The 22,691-nt window shown below is 44.1% G+C and overlaps 1 protein-coding gene across 1 annotated transcript in view; it reads right to left on the reverse strand.

Annotated features, from left to right (window-relative positions):
* BAZ1B (bromodomain adjacent to zinc finger domain 1B) overlaps positions 1 to 21,784 on the reverse strand; it is a 78,455-nt gene extending 56,671 nt beyond the window's left edge. The window contains exons 1-4 of the mRNA XM_054008153.1: positions 21,352 to 21,784; positions 11,821 to 11,937; positions 7,380 to 7,524; positions 5,818 to 6,016 (exon numbers count right to left, since the gene is read on the reverse strand). Of these exons, the coding sequence (XP_053864128.1) occupies positions 5,818 to 6,016; positions 7,380 to 7,524; positions 11,821 to 11,937; positions 21,352 to 21,464 (574 nt within the window). The 5' untranslated portion in view covers positions 21,465 to 21,784. The remainder of the gene's footprint in view (positions 1 to 5,817; positions 6,017 to 7,379; positions 7,525 to 11,820; positions 11,938 to 21,351) is intronic.
* Between the last annotated feature and the right edge of the window lie 907 nt (positions 21,785 to 22,691).

Raw genomic sequence — 22,691 nt, forward strand, 5'->3', positions numbered from 1 at the left:
ATTTAGGCAGCTAACTCCCATTGATTTCAGGGGAAGTTAGGAGCCTAAATAGCTTGGAGGATCTGGGTCTTAGAAAATGAAAGAAGAGAACTGAATGATCAGAACTCAGTGTCTGAATGCTAAGACACATTTTTGGCTGTGCATACATTGACTACATAGAATAAAGGTTAGAGTTGAAAATGCGACCACATTTTTAGGAATTACAATCTGATTTTAAAAGTCTTCTACAGGTACAAGTTATTCTTCAGCAAGACCTGGATTAACCAAACGGTGTTAACATCTTAAAACATCCAAATGAAGCTGTCTCCTTTTGTTTACCAAATGTTTTGGATATTCCAAAAATGTTGTGTGACTGCTATAGTTCAGGTGATATTACTGTTTCCAGTGGCTCAGAGTGAGTCTCAGAAAAATACTTTTCACGTTGAAGTTTAATACTTTGCCTCTGTTCAGATTGTTTGGCTCACTTTCTAAGACGTTTCATTCATTTTTAATGAAGTGGAAATAGCCTTTGAGGAGCAATACTCAGCCTTGCTCCAGAGAAAGTTGCTTTTGATTTAACTGCATTAGGACTATACAGTACACTCTTTCCACTGAACTTGTGACGAGTCCCCCCCAGACTTGTGCACATGCACACAAAAATCATAAAACAGTTTAAATGCTAATGAAATTAGTTTTTCAACATTAGCAGATTTCAATGTATGGCTTCCCAGCTCCCTGAAGTCTCCTAACCTGACTCTTTCAGCTGCCCAGCCTGCTTCTTCCCATTCCATGCTGGTGAACCTACAAAGGCATGCAGGAATGCAAGCCTGGTGTGTGCACCTTAGGAGTCCTTTCCAGCTGCATTACTCGTAGGCAATAGAAAAGGAGGGGCTTCTTCCCAAGCCCTAGTGCAGGGGTGGGCAAACTACGGCTCAGGGGCTGCATCTGGCCCTCCAGATGTTTTAATCCGGCCATTGAGCTCCTGCCGGGGAGCAGGGTCCAGGGCTTTTCCCACTCCGCGCGGCTCCCAGAAGCAGCAGCATGTCCCCCCTCTGGCTCCTACATGTAGGGGCAGCCAGGGAGTTTAGTGCGCTGCCCACACAGCTCCCATTGGCTGGGGAGACCCAGAGGGAAAACATGCAACTGCTTCTGGGAGTTGCTTGAGATAAACGCCGCTGGAGCCTGCACCCCTGACCCCCTCCCGTGCCCCAGCCTTGATCCCCCTCCTGTCCTCCGAACCCCCGTCTCAGCCTGGAGAAACCTCCTGAACCTCCAACCCCTCATCCCCAGCCCCACCCCAGAGCCTGCATCCCAGCCCTCACCTCTCCTCCCCTGTACCCTGAACTCCTCATTTTTGGCCCCAACCCCAGAGCCCACACTCCCAGCCAGAGCCTTCACAGCCCGTCATACAATTTCCATACCCAGATGTGGCCCTCGGGCCAAAAAGTTTGCCCACCTCTGTCCTAGTGTCTGTAGGACAGGGGATGCCTACTGCAGATTAGATCTATCCAGGTCATAGAATCAACATGCACTATACATGAACCTCTGCAAGGCAGCAGGGATTCAAACCCAAGAGCTGAAGCTGCTTTATTTATACCTTTTACCAAAAAAAAAAGGGGGGGGGGAGGAGGATGAGTGCCAAGAAAATGCTAAGATTTACTCTGCCCCCTTGTGTATATGCCATTAACTGAAGTTCACATACATACACCAGATGTTTTCATTACTACATTTGTAGTGTGTTATACAAGTACAGTAAGCATTTCATATTTATTTTCAAGGACTCAAACTCAGCTAAGTATTACCCATGTGATGCTATATCTAAAATTGTAGTTCTCATACAATGTATCGGCCGTGCAATTAAAAAAGTATTGTGCATTCACACAAGAGAGCAGAGTTAAAGTTGCATGCACGTGCTTAATATTGGGAGTTTAATGGTGTACTCTTACCATTTCTATTAAGCCATTATTTAGCATGGAATTATATACTCAACACCTTTGATAATTTCAAAGCACTTTACAATGTTAAATTTCCTATTTACAATATGCATCATCCTTATTTTACAAGTGGGTAACTTTAAACAGAGATTAGACCAGTCACTTTACCAAAGTCAGTCAGTGGCAGAACCAGAATAAAACTCAGGAGTCTTAACCACAAAGCCATGTAGATGAGTTATGTCAGAAGCACAGAGGGCTAGGCTGTGTTCCTCGAACAGCCCCATTCAGAAGTTAATTGATTTGGGGTTTCTGTGCTCGTGTAATATTTTGTTTAATGAAATTTTGGCAAACACTACACTATGAATAAAACAAATATATTCCACAATTTCTTGCCAATTACTGCCCAATGACAAGCATTTGCTGTTTCTTCCTTCCTCGCTAACTAAATTATTGTGCTTTAGCCCCATTCTACGCATTACTAATGCGCCAATTTGTTTCATAAATTGATTGGCTATGTCTGTGTAATGAGCTAGGGGTGTGATTCCCCTGCCCGTGTACACAGACTTGCGCTAGATCTCATGGAGCTAAGGAATATAAACAGCAGTAGTAGCAGCAGAGGCATGGCAAGCCATGCCGAGTACATACCCACCAGTTTCAAGTGAGTTTGTACTTGGCACCGCTCAGCCATGCCTTCACTACTACTATTACTGCTATTTAGATGCACGCTAGCTTTCAGCAAGCTACCACGAGTAGGTGTACAGAGTAGAGGAATCACACACTACTTGTAGTGTAGACACAGCCTTAGAGAGTTTAATGCCAGAATGTTTCTCCACATGCTAACATTTTCTCCGATAGTATGGACAATTACAAATATTACTAACATGTACATAGTCCACAGCTCAAATATACCTGCAGTGCAAAAGCTCCTTATCTGCACTGAGTGAGAATCCATAGAAGCTAAGGACCGGAAATTGGGAAATCTGGTTCCAGTTACAGTTCTGCCAGTGATTTGCTGTGTCACTGTGCATAAGCCACTTCACCTCTACTTGTAGTTTCCTCATGTGTAAAATGGGGACTATGCTCATCCCCCTCGGGTGTAACAAACACTTTACAAGAATCAGTAAAGTGTCCTTAAACATAAGCTTTGATATTTACCCTAGTCAGAGATGGTTGAAAGTTCTCATTCAAGTGGCCTTTTCAAAACCACAAGCAAAAAGTTTAAGTTCTTAAGAGTTAGAGAGGGTAGTGTTAGAGTTCCATTTCTTCCTTTTGACACTAACTTTTCCAAACTTGAGGAAGTTTTGAAGAGTTATAAGAGCAAAAGGCAAAAATGAAGACATGGAAAAAGCCTTGGACATTCATTCTGTTGTGTTCAATGGGAAAGAGGGGTGGAGGGAGAGAGAAAGAGGAAGAAAAACAGTTTAAGTTGTTTTATGTCCAACCTTGTAAAATAGTAACTGAGATTTTTCCACAAAGTTGATTTTGGTTTTCCAATCAGCTCCAAGTCTGAAAGGAAGAATTGGCTCCTAAGGCCTATTGGGGAGGTGAGAAAACACCAAATATTGACTCAAAGTAGAAAGCCACAACGTTTAGAGTCAAGGGTCGGTTGATTTTATGGTTGGGCAGTGAAATCACAACAAAAGTTAACACTAGAGCTGGGGTCTCAAACAGCTCCCCAGCCCCTCTGCCTACCCCGTGGCACCGCGAGCCCCGCACCACTCCCTGAGGCGGCTGGAACTATGTCCCTGCAGCCCCAGGCCGGGGGGGGGGGTGGGGGGGGTGTTGGGTTTGCAGGAAGAGGAGGAAGTAGATGGCTCCCTGCTCTTGCTTCCAGGCACCGCCCCCCACAGCTCCCATTGGCCAGGAACACGGAACCGCGGCCAATGGGAGCTTTCGGGCGGTACCTGGAGGAGCAGCAAGAGCAGCACATGGCACTGCTTCCTGCTTCCCTCCCCAGGGACTCCGGCTGCTTCCTGGAGCGGAGCAGGGCGGGGCCAGGGCAGGCAGACAGCCTGCCCTGGCCACGGTGCATGGCACTGCCGCCTCAGTGCCGCTGTAGGTAAGTGGTGCCAGGCCGGAGCCCACAGCCCTCCTGCACCTCCAACCCCCGTCTGGAGCCCCCTACCACATCCCACACCCCTCCCGCACCCCAACTCCCTGCCCTGAGCCCCCCTGCCACACCCTGCACTCCCTGCTGCACCCCTCACCCCTCCTGCACCGCAACTCCCTGCCCTGAGCCCCCCTGCCACACCCTGCACTCCCTGCTGCACCCCTCACCCCTCCTGCACTGCAACTCCCTGCCCTGAGCCCCCCGCCACACCCTGCACTCCCTGCTGCACCCCTCACCCCTCCTGCACCCAACTCCCTGCCCTGAGCCCCCACCACACCCCGCACCCCTCCTGCACTCCGTGGGGGCAGGGAGGGGGCAGAGTTGGGGTGAGGACTTTGGGGAAGGGGTTGGAATGGGGGCAGGGAAGAGGCAGGGCCTCATGGAAGGGGTGGAGTGGGGGCGGGGCCGGGGGCAGCAAGGGGTGGGTGTCAGTGATGCAGCCCTTGGGCCAATGCACTAGTCCTCATGCAGCCATCATGGTCATTTGAGTTTGAGACCCCTGCACTAGAGCATAAAGCTCAGCTTTGGTTTTCCTTGCTTTTGAGTTGCCTCCTGCTCATATCAGCCGTTCTTTTGAACCTCATGTGTCAAGCTACGCCTTCTAAATTCAAGATGTGGTTGACAGAAATTTAAATCTAACTCTCAGCAATTCTACCACACTAGATGTTAGCTAGTGCCTAATTCCCAGCCCTAACACCAAGAATGCATCACCCCAGTTGTTCTCAGAGGGTATTTTCTTCCTTGTTAAATACTACTGACCTTTCAGAAGTGCAAACCATTACCTAGTTCTGCTGATCACTGTTTTTGTTGACAATGCTCTGTATTAGCTGCATTTTGTTGTCTGCTGGTCACTATGTAGAAAGTGAGCCTAAATACAGCAACGTGGCAAGTACCAGTGCAATCAGTTATGCTCCAGCAGGAAACCCAGAGAGGATGAGATACATCTTCATGAGAAAAGAAGTGTCTGGTACCAGCAGGAGGTTGAAATACAGGAAGAATCTTGAAGCGTTCCCACAACAGAGTGGAAAGGTTTCTCAATGATTCCCTCTAAACACCAACAAGGTGACAGCAACAACTAGGTCCTGTCCACAGCATCAACTGAGCTAAGCTTAGCCAATATTTCAGTGACACTATTTCAATTGCAGTGTGCACAGAACATTGGATGGTCAACATTCTTGGTGTAGGTCATTTAAGTGAGAGGAGTATGCCTCCATGTACCTGGGATTAATAAATAACATTGCCTCCAGACTGACAACTGTCAGCTGTCAACCAGTGGCAGCAATTTTGGAAGCTACAGCCTATCATGGCAGTTGTCTCTACCCTTATCTGATCTAACTTCACTCAGAGTGAAGTTAAACATACTGATGAAGACCCAAGCCCTGGCTACACTACAGCTTCTATCAACACCACTAGCGCATCTCCACCAGTGATACACATGCCCAATTTTTCTTAGCTTTGATAAAAGTCCCAAAGAAACTGCACACATGCTGTAATTAACAGGACTACTGAAGAAAGTTTCATATGACTATATTGGACAAAGGCAAATCTAATTACATTTTGATTTCTGTAAGACAAAGTAATGGACTACATGTAGCTGCAGACTTGCAGTGCTTTTTAATTCCACTACAAATACCCCATTAGCTCAGAATTGTGGTGTATCGTGTAACACTGAGTGAGAAGATCCACACGGTACTCTTCAGAGAGCATGTACAGTATTTCATAACTCAGGCCTGAGAACATTTGGGTTTGTGCCCTCAGACCACAAACCCTTAAATAGGCTGTCTTGTTACTCACTCATAATCTCTCTTCTGCTGTCATCCTCCTTCAGCACTGACTCCTTTTGGTTGTCCTGGGCTACCTGACTGGAGTTCTCTTTGTCACTGGATGGGGAATCACATGTTCCATCAGATTTCTTCTCAGCAGCCTCCTCATCCACCTTCTCCAGTGGATGGACTTTCACAATTTTTACTGGCAGCATTTTCTCTTTTCCAACCTGAGCAGAAAAATGCATTAAAAAAAACAGTAACTAGGCAGGAAATATGAGCTGATCAGCTTTTTAGCACTTGAAGGGAACGAAGGAAAGTGAAACAAAATAAGAGTCACGTATACACTATGGTTTGAAAGAGAACAATTTTTAATCTTTGACCTCAGTGAGACACTCCTATAGTTTCCTCTGTCACAGACTTACAAGATCTCCCCATTACCTGCCCTATTTAGAAGTCCTGCTTATTACTCCAATGGAAGGAAAAACCGCACACAAGCTTTTCTAAAGTCCACTATTGCTACTTCCTCAATCTTCCAGATGTGTTGCAAGGGATTGCGTGTGTCATCTCAATGGTCCCAGCTCAGGAAACAGAGAACACAACTCAGTCCAAAATATATACTGTCACAGGACCAGGACTGAATCTTCCCCTTCCTTTTTGACAAGCCTGAGTTTCCACTCAGTCCCCCCAGCCCACTTTTTAATTGGCATCTGCCACTACTGTAGACCTTTCCAAGAAGTAGGAGAATCAAACTAGTGCAGTGGTGGGCAGACTATCTCACTTCAGATGTTTTAATCCGGCCCTCAAGCTTGCCTCGCTCCGGTGCTCCATCTAGGGAGCGTGCCCAGAAGCAGCAGCAGCATGTCCCCTCTCCGACTTCTACGCGTAGGGGCAGCCAGGGGGCCGGTAGGGGGACATATCTCAAGCAGCTCCCAGAAGCAGCGGTAAGCGCTGCCTGGAGTCTGCATCCCTGCCCCAGACCTGATCCCTCTCCCGCCCTCCAAACCCCTCAGTCCCAGCCTGGAGCACCCTCCTGGACCCCCAACCCCTCATCCCCAGCCGGAGCCCTCACCCCATCCCAAACCCAACCCCCAATTTTGTGAGCATTCATGGCCCACCATACAATTTCCATACCCAGATGTGGCCCTCGGGCAAAAAAGTTTGCCCACCGCTGAACTAGTTCAAGCGGTGTCAGTTACACTCTGCTATTCCTATTGGGAACAGAGTGTGTGTGTGTGTGTGTGTGTGTGTGTGTGTGTGTGTGTGTGTGTGTGTGTGTGTGTCAGTCAGAAGAGCAGTTAGATGTGAACCTCTTCTTCTGCTAGGCATGACATAAGTCTCCTTTGCCCAAGCCACTCCCATCTTCTGACAATACCATGTTAGCCTCTGCTTAAGAAACAGGTTTCCACACTACTGCTTTGGCAATAGGCATTATCAAGGGAATTCCACAAAGAGGTGAGAGTCCTACCATTCTGCACCAAATTTAGACAGTCATGAAGACTGGAGGGGAAAATGTTTGTGACCTCCTCTTACCTCTCTGAGGATAGCAGCATTAAGCAGAAGCATGGCAAGTATTTGAAACTAGAGCCTCACCTCAAAGTCACACTCTTCGTCCACTGCATATTTGGTCATGATCTCTAGCCAGGCTGCATCTACAAGCTTCTCCAAGGAGATAGTATTGTGGTGGACCATTTCCAGTACTAGTTTCTCATACCAGGTGGGAAATTCCTCCTTCAAACTGAACAAGGATGTGAAAAGTTTACATCACCCAGCTAACAAAATATGAAATGCAACATGTTCTGCCAGTTCATGCCACTGAGAGCATTTTGACAGTGAATTAAACACTTTCAAGGTGACACCACATTAGAATAAATAATAATGCAAGCGGTCAGAGTGGGATTTATCACAAGAAAAAATAAATGTTCATACGGTCACCAATATAAATTCACTTCTGTACCCACAAGAAATACAAAGCACATCTGTGCAACAGGGCCATGCTAGCAGTGCTTATCTTTCTGGCAATTGCCATCTCCCTACAAAGTGTTGCCTACACACCAAACAAACCCTGCCTGTGTTACTGACCCAAAAACATGGCAAAAGATTTTTTTAATATAATACATATCCAGAAAAATAAGTTCCATATTTTTTATTCTTAAACATTTCTACTGCAGTAGTGCCTAGAGGAACCAATCTTTCTTCAGGTTATTTTGTATTCTATCCAGGAGAGGTGTATAATTTAATTTATGTAACTCAGTTATGAGACACATGAACACTCAATTATCTTTTCACTAGGGCTGTCAAGCGATTAAAAAAATTAATCTCGATTAATCACATTATTAAATAATGGAATACCATTTATTTAAATATTTTTGGATGTTTTCTACATTTTCAAATATATTGATTTCAATTACAACACAGAATACAAAGTGTACAGTGCTTGTTTTATTTTTGATTACAAAATATTTGCACTGTAAAAAATAGTATTTTTCAATTCACCTCAGACAAGTATTGTAGTGCAATCTCTATCATGAAAGTTGAACTTACAAATGTAGAATTAAGTGTAAAAAATAACTGTATTGAAAAATAAAAATGTAAAACTTTAGAGCCTACATGTCCACTCAGTCCTACTTCTTGTCCAGCCAATCGCTCAGACAAACAAGTTTGGTTATAATTTACAGGAGATAATGCTGCCCACTTCTTGTTTACAACGTCACCTAAAAGTGAGAAGAAACGTTCGCATGGCACCGTTGTAGCTGGCGTCACAAGATATTTACGTGCCAGATGCGCTAAAGATTCATATGTCCCTCCATCTTCAACCGCCATTCCATAGGATATGCGTCCATGCTGATGTGTTCTGCTCGTAACGATATAAAGCAGTGCAGACTGACGCATGTTCATTTTCATCATCTGATCAGATGCCACCAGCAGAAGGTTGATTTTCTTTTTTGGTGGTTTGGGTTCTATAATTTCCGCATAGGAGTGTTGCTCTTTTAAGACTTCTGAAAGCATGCTCCACACCTCGTCACTCTCAGATTTTGGAAGGCACTTCTGATTCTTAAACCTTCGGTCAAGTGCGGTAGCTATTTTTAGAAATCTCACATTGGTATCTTCTTTGTGTTTTGTCAAATCTGCAGTGAAAGTGTTCTTAAAACAAACATGTGCGGGGTCATCATCCGAGACTGCTATAACATGAAATATATGGCAGAATGCGGGTAAAACAGAGCCGAAGACATACAGTTCTCCCCCAAGAAGTTCAGTCACAAATTGTATTAACGCATTACTTTCTAACGAGCTTCATCAGCATGGAAGCATGTCCTCTGGAATGGTGGCCAAAACATGAAGGGGCATACGAATGTTTAGCATATCTGGCACGTAAATACCTTGCAACGCTGGCTACAAAAGTGCCATGCGAACGCCTGTTCTCACTTTCAGGTGAGATTGTAAATAAGAAGCAGGCAGCAGCATCTCCTGTAAATGTGAACAAACTCGTTTGTCTGAGCGACTGGGTGAACAAAAAATAAGATTGAGTGGACTTGTAGGCTCTAAAGTTTTACATTGTTTTGTTTCTGAGAGCAGTGAGGTAACAAATATCTGCATTTGTAAGTTACACTTTCAGGATAAAGGGATGTCACTACAATACTTGTATGAGGTGAATTGAAAAATACTATTTCTTTTGTTTATCATTTTTACAGTGCAAATATTTGTAATAAAAATAATATACATTGAGCACTGTACACTCTGTATTCTGTGTTGTAATAGAAATCAATATATTTGAAAATGTAGAAAAGACATCCAAAAAATTTAATCAATTTCAATTGGTTTCTATTGTTTAACAGTGCGATTCATCGCGATTAATTTTTTTAGTTAACCGTGTGAGTTAACTGCGATTAATTGACAGGCCTACTTTTCACCTTTTAATTTTAAGATGAGTTTTCCCTTCAGGAGTATTGCAATCCCAACTGAAGTTTGGCATTTTCTCCCATATTAAGTTTATACTGTTAAAATATTTGTATATGTCTTATAATGCAGTAAGTAGGACTTACTTAAATAAATTATTGTGCAGTATTTTAGTCTATGCAAATGTGTGTTCCACTGATGTAGTTGTGTGAAGGATGATTAATTAGAACAGGGGTTCTCAAACTGGGGGTCACAATCCCTCAGGGGGTCGCAAGGTTATTATGTGGGGGTTGTGAGTACGTGCCGCCCATCTAGCTAGCAAGTCTGCTGTGAAGTCTGCACTAGTAAGTCTGCTGTGAAAAGTGATATTAACAAACACAAAATATCAGTTTAAAATAGTGTTAAATATAAAAAAAGTGTTTTTAATTTATAAGGGGGGCATTCCAAGGCTTGCTGTGTAAAAGGGATCACCAGTACAAAAAAAGTTTGAGAACCACTGAATTAGAAGGATGGGGGAAAGCTTGCCTGGTCACTTCCTAAATCAGAGCAGGTTTGTCAGTTTGAATTCTCACCATACACTCCCTTAAAAAAATAATAATAAAAAAAAATTGAATGAAAGCACCAAATTCAAGTTTGTTTAGTGAAAGAAAAACTCCACTTCACCCTATCAAAAGTTTTCTTGTTTCTTAGATTTAAGATAGCTCTTGCTGACCGAGTCCTCATTTGTAGCTATTCTAGGATTACTAACCAGTGGATCCCTCATGACGAAGGCTGACTAAACTTGTACATTCAGATCAATGCTTTAAGTTTTAAATCTGCAGCTGCATAAAATTTTTATTATAATTCTCAGTCAACGTGGAGACTGGTCTCTAAGAGACATTTTACTGAATGTCTATTTGGTTTAAGACAAATATAAAAATCTGTATCTAACCTGAATTACGACATTCTCTCATTTATGTAACTGAAAACTTTCAGAAAAACAGGAGCAGTTAGCTAATCCTGTATCACTGCATCAGAGTAAGACAGCAAAGCTAGGCAAGCGATCCACTGACTCAGCTACTTCAAGATTATGCAATTACAGAACCAGCAACATAGATTTCCCTCATACTGAAGAGCATTAGCTGGGGAGAGATCAAAGACAACTATATCTCGGTCTAAGGATTCTGGCACCTTGCACAGTTGGGAAGTAGTTTTTAAAGGGAGCAATTTAATTGGACAAGAAAAATGTTGCAGGCAATTCCTCTCTAGGACATGGACTATCCCCTCTTATTCCAATCAAAATGATGAATTCCCTCTCCAGTAAACACAGCAGAAGCAATATCCAAGACAGATTTAATCTATAAACACACACTAAATAGGTGGTAACAGTTCATCTTTAGTGAAAGAGCAAAGCCAAAGTTGCCAGTATGTAAAACGGAGAAAGAAATGTCCTTTGTTAGGTGTTCAACTCCCTTACTTTCATTGGGTACAGCAATTAAGGAAGAAGATACCTAATTAGTTCAATCAAGGACTTGCCCTTAGAAAGGTTCCTTCATCATGGCAAGTTTTACATTGGATATAAACCAAAGTTCTGGCCACTCTGTGAGACTGACAAAAGGGGGTAGGCCAACTGGTAGGGAAAAGAGAGCTTGGCAAAACTATCCTTGCAATTTTGCTTTTTTGCAGTTTGTTTCAAGTGGAACAGATCGCTAATACCTTATTCCAAAATACTACTGAATTTAATGGCACCAGTTTACTGGTGGATACCCGCACAGATCTGGAAAAAACAACAACTGCCGCCGCGGAGTTAGCTGGTATGCACACCATCATTATGTGGAAACCAGTAAAAGTCACACTACTGAGGTGCTTTTGTTTTTTCTCTCCTTCAGCAATGAGTGGAACAGGAGAAATTACAGAAAGATACAGGTAGTTTTGACATATATGCCAAATGTTGTACTCCGAGTTATTCTGTGAAAAGAACATTACAGATTAAGCTGCATTAGTATGTCAAATTTGGAGCCAAATTTCTTCAATCTTACAAAGTACTAAGGAACTCATCACAACTGTGTAACTAGCAGCCACCTAGCATTCTAAAGGCAGCCCTCCTGCCCCCAAACCCTAAAGAGAGATGCATACCAACTTCTGCACGGTTACTTACAGCTCAGCAACTTCCTGCTCCTCCTCCCAAGCTTCTTTGTGCGTCAGCTGGCTGCTTCCTGTGCTTTTGCACGTCCATATTCGTTCGTTGTATCTCTCTAGCCGTGCCTCGTACTCTCTGTAGGAGCAGCAGCTCAGGAAAACAGGATTCAGGGAGCAGACAGCAAAACCAAAGTACTAAATAGCCCTTTCCATTGGACTAGACTAGGAGACAATATTATGCTGCAGTTCTGCAGAGCCAAACCTTAGCTTCTGTATGTACACACTATTCTAAATTTAACTTAAAACTGGAGCGCTTGTGTTTGAAAAATAGCATAAAGAGCATCTGCACTAATGCGCAACAATGTGATTAAAAGGAAATCAATATAGACAAGGTTCTTACTCCATCCTGTACTTGTAAATTCCAGAATTAAAGACAGTTTATTAGAGATTAAATTACTGCATGGCAAGTTCCTTGAATTCCCAAAACAAGCAATTTGTTAAGTTAGTAGAATTGGTTCCTTTCTGTTCAGCTGAACTTTAATATTAGCTTCTTCATATATCAACACCAGCCTCAAATTGCAGGTTTTTTTGGTCATTAAACACTGGGAATTAAGGGGGCAAAAAGTAGAGGAGAGGCAAGGAAAAGCGTCTTTACCTTGGAAACAGAGTTGCAATAAAACACCAAGCATGGAAGGTAAAGCACACTTACAATAACTATGTATCACTGTAGTGACAGAGGAATAAACACAGTTTGGCTAACCGAGTAGTTTACAACCCTTCCTGTGAAGGATCTCTCACTCTTATGCTCCCGTGGAAGGCAGTGCTATTCGGTGCTGGAAATTACTTCTAGGATATTATGGTAACTACAGTTAGTGTGTCTCAGTTAAACTAAGCCTTGGGCTACTCATACTAGCATTACATTTTTCCACAGAGTCTGGTTAAGAAGGAAAGACATACAACTATTAATCCCAGTCTTTGTGGGTCCCCTTCACACTATTCCAGCTGGAGAAAACTGAGCCACAAGTGATATGATGCATGTGGCAAGTAGGTATTGTATTTGTATCCACAGCAACTAATGTCATGCAAGAGACTAAACTGGGAATAGGTCATCTTTAGAGAAGGTTGCCACTAGCCAAAGTGTTAGACATTCCCCTCCCCCAGAAGCATGTGTTGATGATAAAAAAACCTGTATTTAAAAAAAAAAGGCTTCTGGCATTCCCAATCTTTGCACCAGTATTAAGTGTACAGAAGCATTCACTGTGCCCTGGTTTTCCTTTTAAATACCTGTTTAGTATGTTAGATGGAATCACTAACTTTCAAGTTCCAGAACTTGATCTTTGCTTTCACTTACAGGAGATATCCTTCACAGATTATTTTTTGCAGTGAACCCTGACAAGAAAAAACTTCTGATACTGCATCAAGTACACAGGTTGTCGAAGATGTTATTTTAACCAGCTCTCTAGAGATACTAGGCAGAGAGAGCTAATTGTGAAACTAAGATTCCTACTTGCATTTACAGCCACTACCAACCATTTCAGCAATAAACTTGACAAAGCACTACCTACTGAACTAAAGCCCTACCTGAACTAAAGCCCTACCTACAACTTTTTAGCAAGAATGAAAAGTGCCAAAATCATTTCTCTTTAGAGGCACTGACAATCCCGGCTCTCAGTGTAGACTGAATCCCAAACATGCAAGCAACAGTTGTCCCAACTGTCTTTTGGGAGTCATCCCCCACCCCATAAACACACCACCCACACACTGACCAAATACAGACAATATTTGAATGCCAAGTGTTCAGTTACACTAGCACATAGAATTGCCAGAGAAAACAGTAGGAGAGGGTGCCCTTTTTTGTTAAATATTTAACATAATGTTTAACAAATGGTAACAGAAGACACATCTTTGATGTCTAAAAGTTATTAAATGTTTGCAAAATTGGTAGACTGTGTGCTACATCTGTGGCTGGGGAAGATAGTTAAGGGTCTGCTTTGCTGCCACACAACATGCTGGGCCTTTGTTCTGTCCCTGAAGACAGACTCAGCTCCTTCTGTGGCCAGTCCGAAAGAGAGCACATAAATGCCTTGTCTTAGCTGGAACTAACACATTTCTAACACTATTTCCCACACCTCCAGGTTTTCTGTACACATTTTTTCCTTGCATTCATGGAAAAAGAAGCATAATCCCAGTGTATAAAAATTCTATACTTTTAGAGTATAATTTTAAAGCCAGTAGGTATAACAACTCACCAGTCTACAATCCAGAGGGTGCCTCCCCATTCCAGTCCAGCTCTGTCACCCAAATGCAACTCAACTCCAACTACAGCTGGTCAGCGCCCATCAATGCTGACCTCTGGCCACATTCTTTAACTAGTATTCCAGGTTCATGTTCACAAATGCTACCCTGCTTTTTGTGTCTCCCAGCTCCTACACAACAGTGCTAGGAAGCATACAGACTAGATAGTATTTCGTGATTCAGGGACTGAACCCAGAAAAACAGGATGCTATTATAGAGATTACTATATGTTAAACCACTCAGGTGTGCAAGTTCTATTTAGTTCTTTCCATTCAAATTGGAAAGAGATCCAATCTTTCTAATTTCAAGCCACCTGACAGATCAGATTCAGGACTGTCTTGCTGTTATAACCAAATAGCTTCTCCAACAACAGCACTGAGTTGGTGGTTGCAATTTCCATGAGCCTTGAAGATGCATTAATAAAAAAAATTCCAGATCAGCTACTGATAGACTTGCAAAAATATCTATGGATAACATGTAAGTTCAATTTAACAGATGAACACCATTTTAGCAATGGACAATCTCTCACATTTAGGTAAGACACTAAAGAGTACTCAGGTGTTAAAACCTGGAAGACTAAATTGTGCTAAAACAAAGAATCTTTTCTAAAGAAGAATGCTTCTAAGAATGCTTAATCTTAAAAAAAAATCAACCTAACACATACAAGACTGATTAAAGCAGCTTTGTCATTGTTGGGAAGCCATTAATATCCCTACAAGTAGTATCAACTAGGCAACAGTTTGAGAATCATCTTTGAATTACTTCCATTTGCATTAACCACCAAGAAAGCAATCACTGATCATAAATATGGTTAATGTACTTATAACAAACTGATTCTTAGCCTGATGATGACACTGTCACATTTGTCCTAACTACAGTGTTTAACATGCTTTTTTATTTTAGGTCTTGGCTTTAAAAATAATTTGCCACAAGGGTGACAAAGTTCATATGACTAAGAGTCTCTTCAGTATGATGCAATACTGTTTTGGTGCTGCCTATAATACTATTTTCCAACCATATTTTAACTTTCTGGACACCCACATGCAAAGATCTGAAAGTCTGTCCTTCGCCCATCTGCAAGGCATTTCCCTTTTGTGAAACCTCTCGCTCTACCATTTTCTGTGCTACTCCAAAGTAGGAGATACTGAACTCTTTCAGACCTAGCTCATTGCCTTAGAACACATACTAAACAAAAGGAGACAAATAAGAGAGCAGCAAGCTTTATTTTTGGGGAAAAACACCACTGCTTTCAAATTACACTGCTTAAGGACAAGTATCAGAGGGGTAGCCGTGTTAGTCTGAATCTGTAAAAAGCAACAGAGGGTCCTGTGGCACCTTTAAGACTAACAGAAGTATTGGTTCTTACCTCAGAAGAAGTGAGGTTCTTACCCACGAAAGCTTATGCTCCCAATACTTCTGTTAGTCTTAAAGGTGCCACAGTACCCTCTGTTGCTTAAGGACAGGCCATTTTCGATTTCAGCATTCCTTCCCTCATTCTCAGGTCCATTAAGTAGAGTCTCAAACTGTGTGTTTTGCACAGTGCATACCAGTTGCATTCTTCCAAACCACAATCGGTGTAAATGAAATACATCTCTAAAGAAGTCACAAGCTAGCCACCCTACACACTGGGAAAGAGACACTTGGGCCACACAAGGCAAAGTTTGTCTTTTTGACAGGATATCAGATTCCTGAATTAGGAAAACGTATTGCAGACTGTTCCCTTCCCATGTGCATGCTGCATAAAGCCAAGTGACATGTGATGTAAAGTAAATGTTACCTGATTCTGGGTAGACCCATTAGCCAACCTGTGCAGAAGAGTATTTCTGGCTTTGCCAAGTGATTCATCCCACCTCTCTCCAGAGCCACACAATTAACAAGGCTCATTCCCCAAGTCACAGACCAGAAGGCTAAGGTTTCATCTAGCATGCAGTGGACTCGGCAGGGTGTTTTTCCTCTAAAAAGGCTTTAAGGGGATTTGGTGGTGGAGGGCAGCCATGCACAGCTGCAAATAAGCCCAAAGTCCAAATAAGTATTCAAGCTCCACTGACCAGTCCATCCCTCCACCCACTCTGCTCTCTAGATACTTCCTGTGTCCCTGCCCATATGGAAGTTGAGCTCACCACGGTTTGCCACCTTTCATACTTTCCCGCAGAGAGCCTTAACTGCCGTATTTTAGTAAGTATGACCTACAGTTAACCCTTAGACAAAATCCAAAGAATTTCACTTTCCATCATCAGAGGGGTAGCCGTGTTAGTCTGTATCCACAAAAACAATGAGGAGTCCGGTGGCACCTTAAAGACTAACAGATTTATTTGGGCATAAGCTTTTGTGGGTAAAAAAACAAAACACAAAACAAAAAAACACTTCTTACATGAAGAAGTGGGTTTTTTACCACTGAAAGCTTATGCCCAAATAAATCTTAGTCTTTCAGGTGCCACCAGATTCCACTTTACATCGTGTTGATGGATTCAGTACAAGAACCTACACAACACAGAGGAAAGTGTTGAAGGTTGTCTTCACTAGGGAAAACGGTGGGTTCTTAACTGACACCTTTGTTCTTAACTAAGGCCTTGTCTACACTGCCACTTTACAGCACTGTAACTTTCTCGCTCGGGGTGTGAAAAAACAGCCCCTCCCCCTAAGCGCTGCAAGTTTCAGCGCTGTAAAGTAGCAGTGTAGACAATGCACCAGCACTGGAAGCTACTCCCCTCGTGAAGGTGGTTTTTTTTATAGCACAGGGAGAGCTGCCGCGACTACACAGCCACATTAAAGCACTGTTGGGGCAACGTTTTAATGTTGCCAGTGAAGACATGCCCTTACACACCTTTTTTCCTAGGGAAGAGAAGGTCTAAATGTCTTGGAGCCTGATTGACTTGAAAGCAGCTTTAGGATGAAAACCCAGAGACTCTTCACCCGGCCACTCCCCTCGCCTCTCGACAGTAAACAATTCCTCTTTTTCCTTGGCAATTACACCCTTCAACCATTTGAAGACATATACCTCACATCCCCTTACTAATTAACTAACACATACATATCAAGGTGCATACAAATATAATTAAAAATGTTTGTATTTAAATCAGATTTTTTTATTTAAATTTTAATACAAGCTTATTTTTAAAATTAAACCTATTTAAAATTTGAAATTATGACAACCAGTGTTAAAGCATAAATGTATTATAATCTGTTAAAATAATTTAAATTAAACAAACTAGTAGTGGTGTATGTTTACTTCCAACAACTTAATGAAAGTCAAACCACTGAACTAGTGAAGGCCACTGGCTAAGCACCTGGAACCAAAGTTTGTTGAAGTGCTTTTGACAGCAGTAGCTGGTTCTGCAGGAGCAGAGAATATTTTCATCGCTGCAGTTTATTCAGCTAGTTCAATTAAATGATTAGTTCTTAAAAAACAATAGTAAACTGAAAATGCACACTTCCAAACTATGAATGAAAACTAGGTGTAAGAGAGTGAGATCTACTAGTTCTAAAATCTGAAGGTATCAGAGTAGCAGCCGTGTTAGTCTGTATCCGCAAAAAGAAGAACAGGAGTACTTGTGGCACCTTAGAGACTAACAAATTTATTAGAGCATAAGCTTTCGTGGACTACAGCCCACTTCTTCGGATGCATCCGAAGAAGTGGGCTGTAGTCCACGAAAGCTTATGCTCTAATAAATTTGTTAGTCTCTAAGGTGCCACAAGTACTCCTGTTCTTCTTTTAAAATCTGAAGGGCATGCTGACAAGAAACAGTAAGTTTAATTCACTAACTGCAGATAATACTTTCTTTTCTTAATAAATCAGTTTCAAACAGAAAACATGTTTTGAGTAAAATTTTTCTTCTGTATCCAGCACATTTAAGGTAGTTTTTTTTTTTTTTTTCAGTATTTTTAATCGCTTTGGAATTCCCAACCAAATAGAGTTTGATATAAACCACAAGTAAAAAAGTAAAGTACATTATTCACCATTTTCTAATATAAAAAATGTAAAAATTAAGAATCTGAATAAATGTACCTTATGTTACAGAACTGCTTAAATAAATGTGCATCAATTTAGTATATCCTCCTTGCAAAAAGGAAGGACCAAATTTAGTGTAAAGACTATATTTAGTTGCAAATCGACATGTTTTAATAGTAACCAACTAATAAAAAGCAACTTTTTTTAGGAAAATAAATAAGTACAAATGTGTAACAATTAAAATAAAATGGTTTAACTCAAGGTTTACTGCTTACTGATTGAAAACATGATTAAAACCAGAAATTAAAGTCAATCCACCCTGCTGTATATTGAAATTGTAATAGTCAATAAAGCCTCCAAGCCCCAATCTTGCTGCTTTTCTAAGCTCCTTTCAATATTTCATATCCCACAACATCTAAGATGTCAGTCACATGAACTGTAGGTTTATTCAGACTTAAATGATTTAAAATGAACATTCACAGTGAATTAAGGCACCCCAACACCATTTCATTGTATTGAATGCATTAGTAATACCTAGTTTCAGAGTAACAGCCGTGTTAGTCTGTTAAAGAAGAACAGGAGTACTTGTGGCACCTTAGAGACTAACACATTTGTTAGTCTCTAAGGTGCCACAAGTACTCCTGTTCTTCTTTTAGTAATACCTGTCTGAATCTCCCTTCACACTTCCTTCTCAAAGGCTACATCAGGGGTCGGCAATCTTTCAGAAGCGGTGTGCCGAGTCTTCATTTATTCACTCTGATTTAAGGTTTTGCGTGCCAGTAATACACTTTAACGTTTTTAGACGCTCTCTCTCTCTCTATAAGTCTATAATATATAACTAAACTATTCTTGTATGTAAGGTAAATAAGGTTTTTAAAATGTTTAAGAAGCTTCATTTAAAATTAAATTAAAATGCAGAGCCCCTGGACCGGTGGCCAGGATCCGGGCAGCCTGAGTGCCACTGAAAATTAGCTCGCGTGCTGCCTTTGGCATGTGTGCCATAGGTTGCCTACCCAATCCTTCCTATGGGCATTACCTGGTTGCACTTCCTAGTGCAGTAACAGAACATTTTCTAATGCAAGAGTCTTTATAAGTTCTGGAGACCCTTTGTCTCACAGGCTGCCAAGATCTCTCGCACATTATAGACATTTATACATTTCCTCCACAATCTAAGTTCTCCTTGCGGTTTCCATCCCACTTCTTGTACTCCAGGGCCAGTAGTTTGCAGAGTTACAGCCCATTAAAAAAACAAACAAACAAACAAAAACCACACCCACACTCCTATCTACGTAGACATTAAGTCCTCTGCACAGAATTACTGGTCCATCTCCTATGATTGTATTTGATTTGCCTACAACCCACTTCATCCCTCCAAGAAGCGATGAACACTGATTATTATGCTACAATACCACGAACTTATAACCTACCTTTCATACAGGAGAATCCCAGAGGGCTTTCAAATTGTATATATAGAGAAAAAAGAATCCACTGCAGACAAGCAACTTCCGTTGCCTGTTTCTTAATTTTTCCCCAAAAGAGCTATGTTTTCCACACCACCACTTATTTAGCAAATGTATTTCTTGCATAAGTTGGTCCTTTAAATCCCTTCCCAATTCTGCTCCAATGCCTAGAGTAAACTGAGGCCTATTGACAACTATTACATATATGGTCAGTTGGAGCTTCTGATATTTATCTCATTAATATTTATACTAAGACACTCAAACCTTTATACCTGTATAGACTCCTGGCTTATGTGTTCTTGTCTGCCTCATTCTCTTGTTATACAAACTATTTTGCCATGTCTTAAGTTGGGGTATAAGTTTGTCATGCAGGGTTCACTAACCTTCTACTCTGGCTCTGATCCTACAAACACTTAGGCCAAGTCCACATCACCCAGGGATGTGAAAAATCTACACCTCTGTAGTTATATCCATCTTGCTCCCAGTGTAGACAATGCTATGTCGGCGGGAGATCTTCTCTCATCGACCTAGCTACTGCTTCTCACAGACATGGATTAACTACACTGATGGGAGAAGCTCTCCCCTCAATGTAGGAGTATCTTCACTTAAGTGCCACAGCAGCATTTTAAGTGTAGACCTGCCCTTATATGCAAGGGAGGGCCAATACTCAAGAAGAATTAAAATGGGTTAAATCTAATAGTTATCTGTCCTCAAAAAGAGTTATAGTCACAAGTTCCTACGATGTAGGCTACAAAACAATGTGCAATGTTCTCGGGCCTAAGATTTAGCAAGACTAGTTTTCTTAACATATTCACCATTTCAAGTGTTTAAGCAGCAAGCATGTATGTCAGAGATTCTTAAACTATCCTTTATCAAATTAACCCTTACACTTGGGTTCTTTCTCCCTCCCCCCCCAAATTCCCTTTATTTTACAAAAGTAAAAATCATAAAACGAAACTGATTTTACAAGACTATCCTGAGACACAAGCACGTTTTCGCAAACCATCAGCATTTACTACTAGACTACGCATATGAATTTAAGTATTCAGTCACTTCATCAGATTTTGGAGCCTGACGCCCTATTTCTTGCCCAGGAAGCCACACAGTCAATAATCTAGGAAACATGGAGTTATAGAGCAGCTTCGGTGGAACTCGGAAGAAGTGACAAACTAACAGAAACGTTTGGGGTGTCTCATCGGACGTGTAAGCTAGGAGTTAAACTCTCGTGCAAAGCATCTGCCACAATCACGCAGCATCGGGGACCAGACATCGGCTAGAACCCAACCGGGAACGGACTAGTTTACTTTCGGTGCGAGGCTGCACGGCGGGGCCAGGCGGCCGGGGCAGGAGCTGGACAGCAGTAACCTGCGAGGCGGCCAGGGCCGGCCGGGAGACCCCCCCCCCTCCCGGGCCCCCCCGGCCCATGTTTCCCGACCAGCAGCTCTCGCCGGCCGCTGTGCGAGGCGCCCGGGCTCCACGGGGAGTGACAGCGCCGGGCCTCGGAGCGCTGTCACCGGCTCAGCGAGCCCAGGGGGCCCCGACGCAGCCGCGGGCCCGGGCGCTGCCCCTCCCCCCAGAGGGGCGCGGAGCCACGCGGGGCAGCGGCCGGCCCCCGGGGCGCTTTGGCGCCCGCTCCTGCCCCGGCCCAACCGGGAGCGCCTGGCAGCCGCGGGCCAGCGCCAGCAGCCCTACGCCCAGCCCGGGCAGCGGCCGCTCGGTCCCACCCCGCCCGGTACCGGGGCCAGCGGAAGGGGCCGGCAGCCGGCCGGAGCCGGCACGGCCACTGTCCCCTCGGAACCGCCCCGCCCCGGCCCCCTCCCTCAGGCCCCACGGGCCGGGCGGATACTCGCGGGTGCGGAAGGCCTCCTGCGTGTGAGGGACGATGAATCTCTCGCCCGCCTCCCCCGGCGGCAGCGGCTTGGCCAGCGGGAAGGGCTTGCGGCCCAGGAGCGGCGCCATGACGGGAAGCGAAGTGGCCCCGGCTGGGCCTGGCGGCTCCCGGCAGCGGTAGGACCCGGGCGGGAGGATTGAAAAATGGCGGGAGATTCCCCTCCCCCCTCCCGAGCGAGCGGCCGGCAGAAGCGCTGCGCGCGCACCCTAACCTGCTATTACCGCCAGGCCGGCCCTTCCCGCCTACGGCACCGCCCGATTGGTCGCCCTCTGGGACAGGCACATTCTAGTGGCCATGTGGCGCGCCTGTCTACTCGGCTAGCCCCGCCCACTTAGCGGACAATTTAGGCTGCAGAGCGCGTAGGGTGAAAGGTCACGTTATATAAGCGGAGGGGAGCGAGACTCCATTTTGTGGCCCCGTTACTAGCCCCGCCTCCTTCCCTCGCCGGCCAATGGGAGCGCGTCCCCTTCATATCCATCCGGGTACCACGGAGAGGCCGCGCGCCCGGCTTTGTCTCCACAAACGGAACCCGCCCCCTCCCCCCCTTAAAGGGGTAGCGCCTGGCCCGGGGGGCTGAGATGCGCCGAGGCTGTAGAGGGCGCTGCTGGCTCTAGGGGGCCTGACCCCCCCCCCCCCGGCCCGGGACCGCCTCGCCTCCGCCAGCCCCTGCGCAGCGCAGCCGACTAGCCCCGCCCCCCCGCACCAGGCCCCGCCCCCGCCCGTGCTGGTCCTAGCCCGGCAGCTCCTTGGCCCTGGGGGGGCTGAGCCAGGCTGGCCCCCCACTGAGGCGGGCACCCGCGGCCCTGGCTCTGCTGGGCCCCCCACGCCCAGCCATGGTGCCCAAGCAGCACGCCTTGCCCACCCCAGGCACTGGCGTGGGGCTGCCAGTCTCCTGCTGGTTTTCTGCAGGCACCAGCGCCTGGAGTCAGGTGATTCCATGAGACGCTCTTGCAGAGAGAAGCCTGAGAACGGGACCCCGCACTGTGCAGGAGCCAAAGGCAAATAAAAAAAAAAGACACAAAACAAAAAAGCAAGATGTGTTTATTTATCTAGCTTTAAATTCATGGTTTTTAAACCAAACTCTTGGTGCCAGACTCATAAATGTAGACCTCTCTGGTTCTTGGTCAAGGGGGTCTAAGTGCACTGGATGGCCTGCTGGGTGCCCTCAGCTGAGTCAATTGCCCCTTTCACTGCTGTTGTTTCATCCTCTGCAAAATGGGGGTCTTGTTATTGCAGGAGAGAGTGGTTTGAGCATTGGTCCTGCTAAACCCAGGGTTATGAGTTCAAGCCTTGAG

This window comes from Malaclemys terrapin, chromosome 18 (assembly GCF_027887155.1).
Source record: "Malaclemys terrapin pileata isolate rMalTer1 chromosome 18, rMalTer1.hap1, whole genome shotgun sequence".
Classification (NCBI taxonomy): Eukaryota; Metazoa; Chordata; order Testudines; family Emydidae; genus Malaclemys; species Malaclemys terrapin.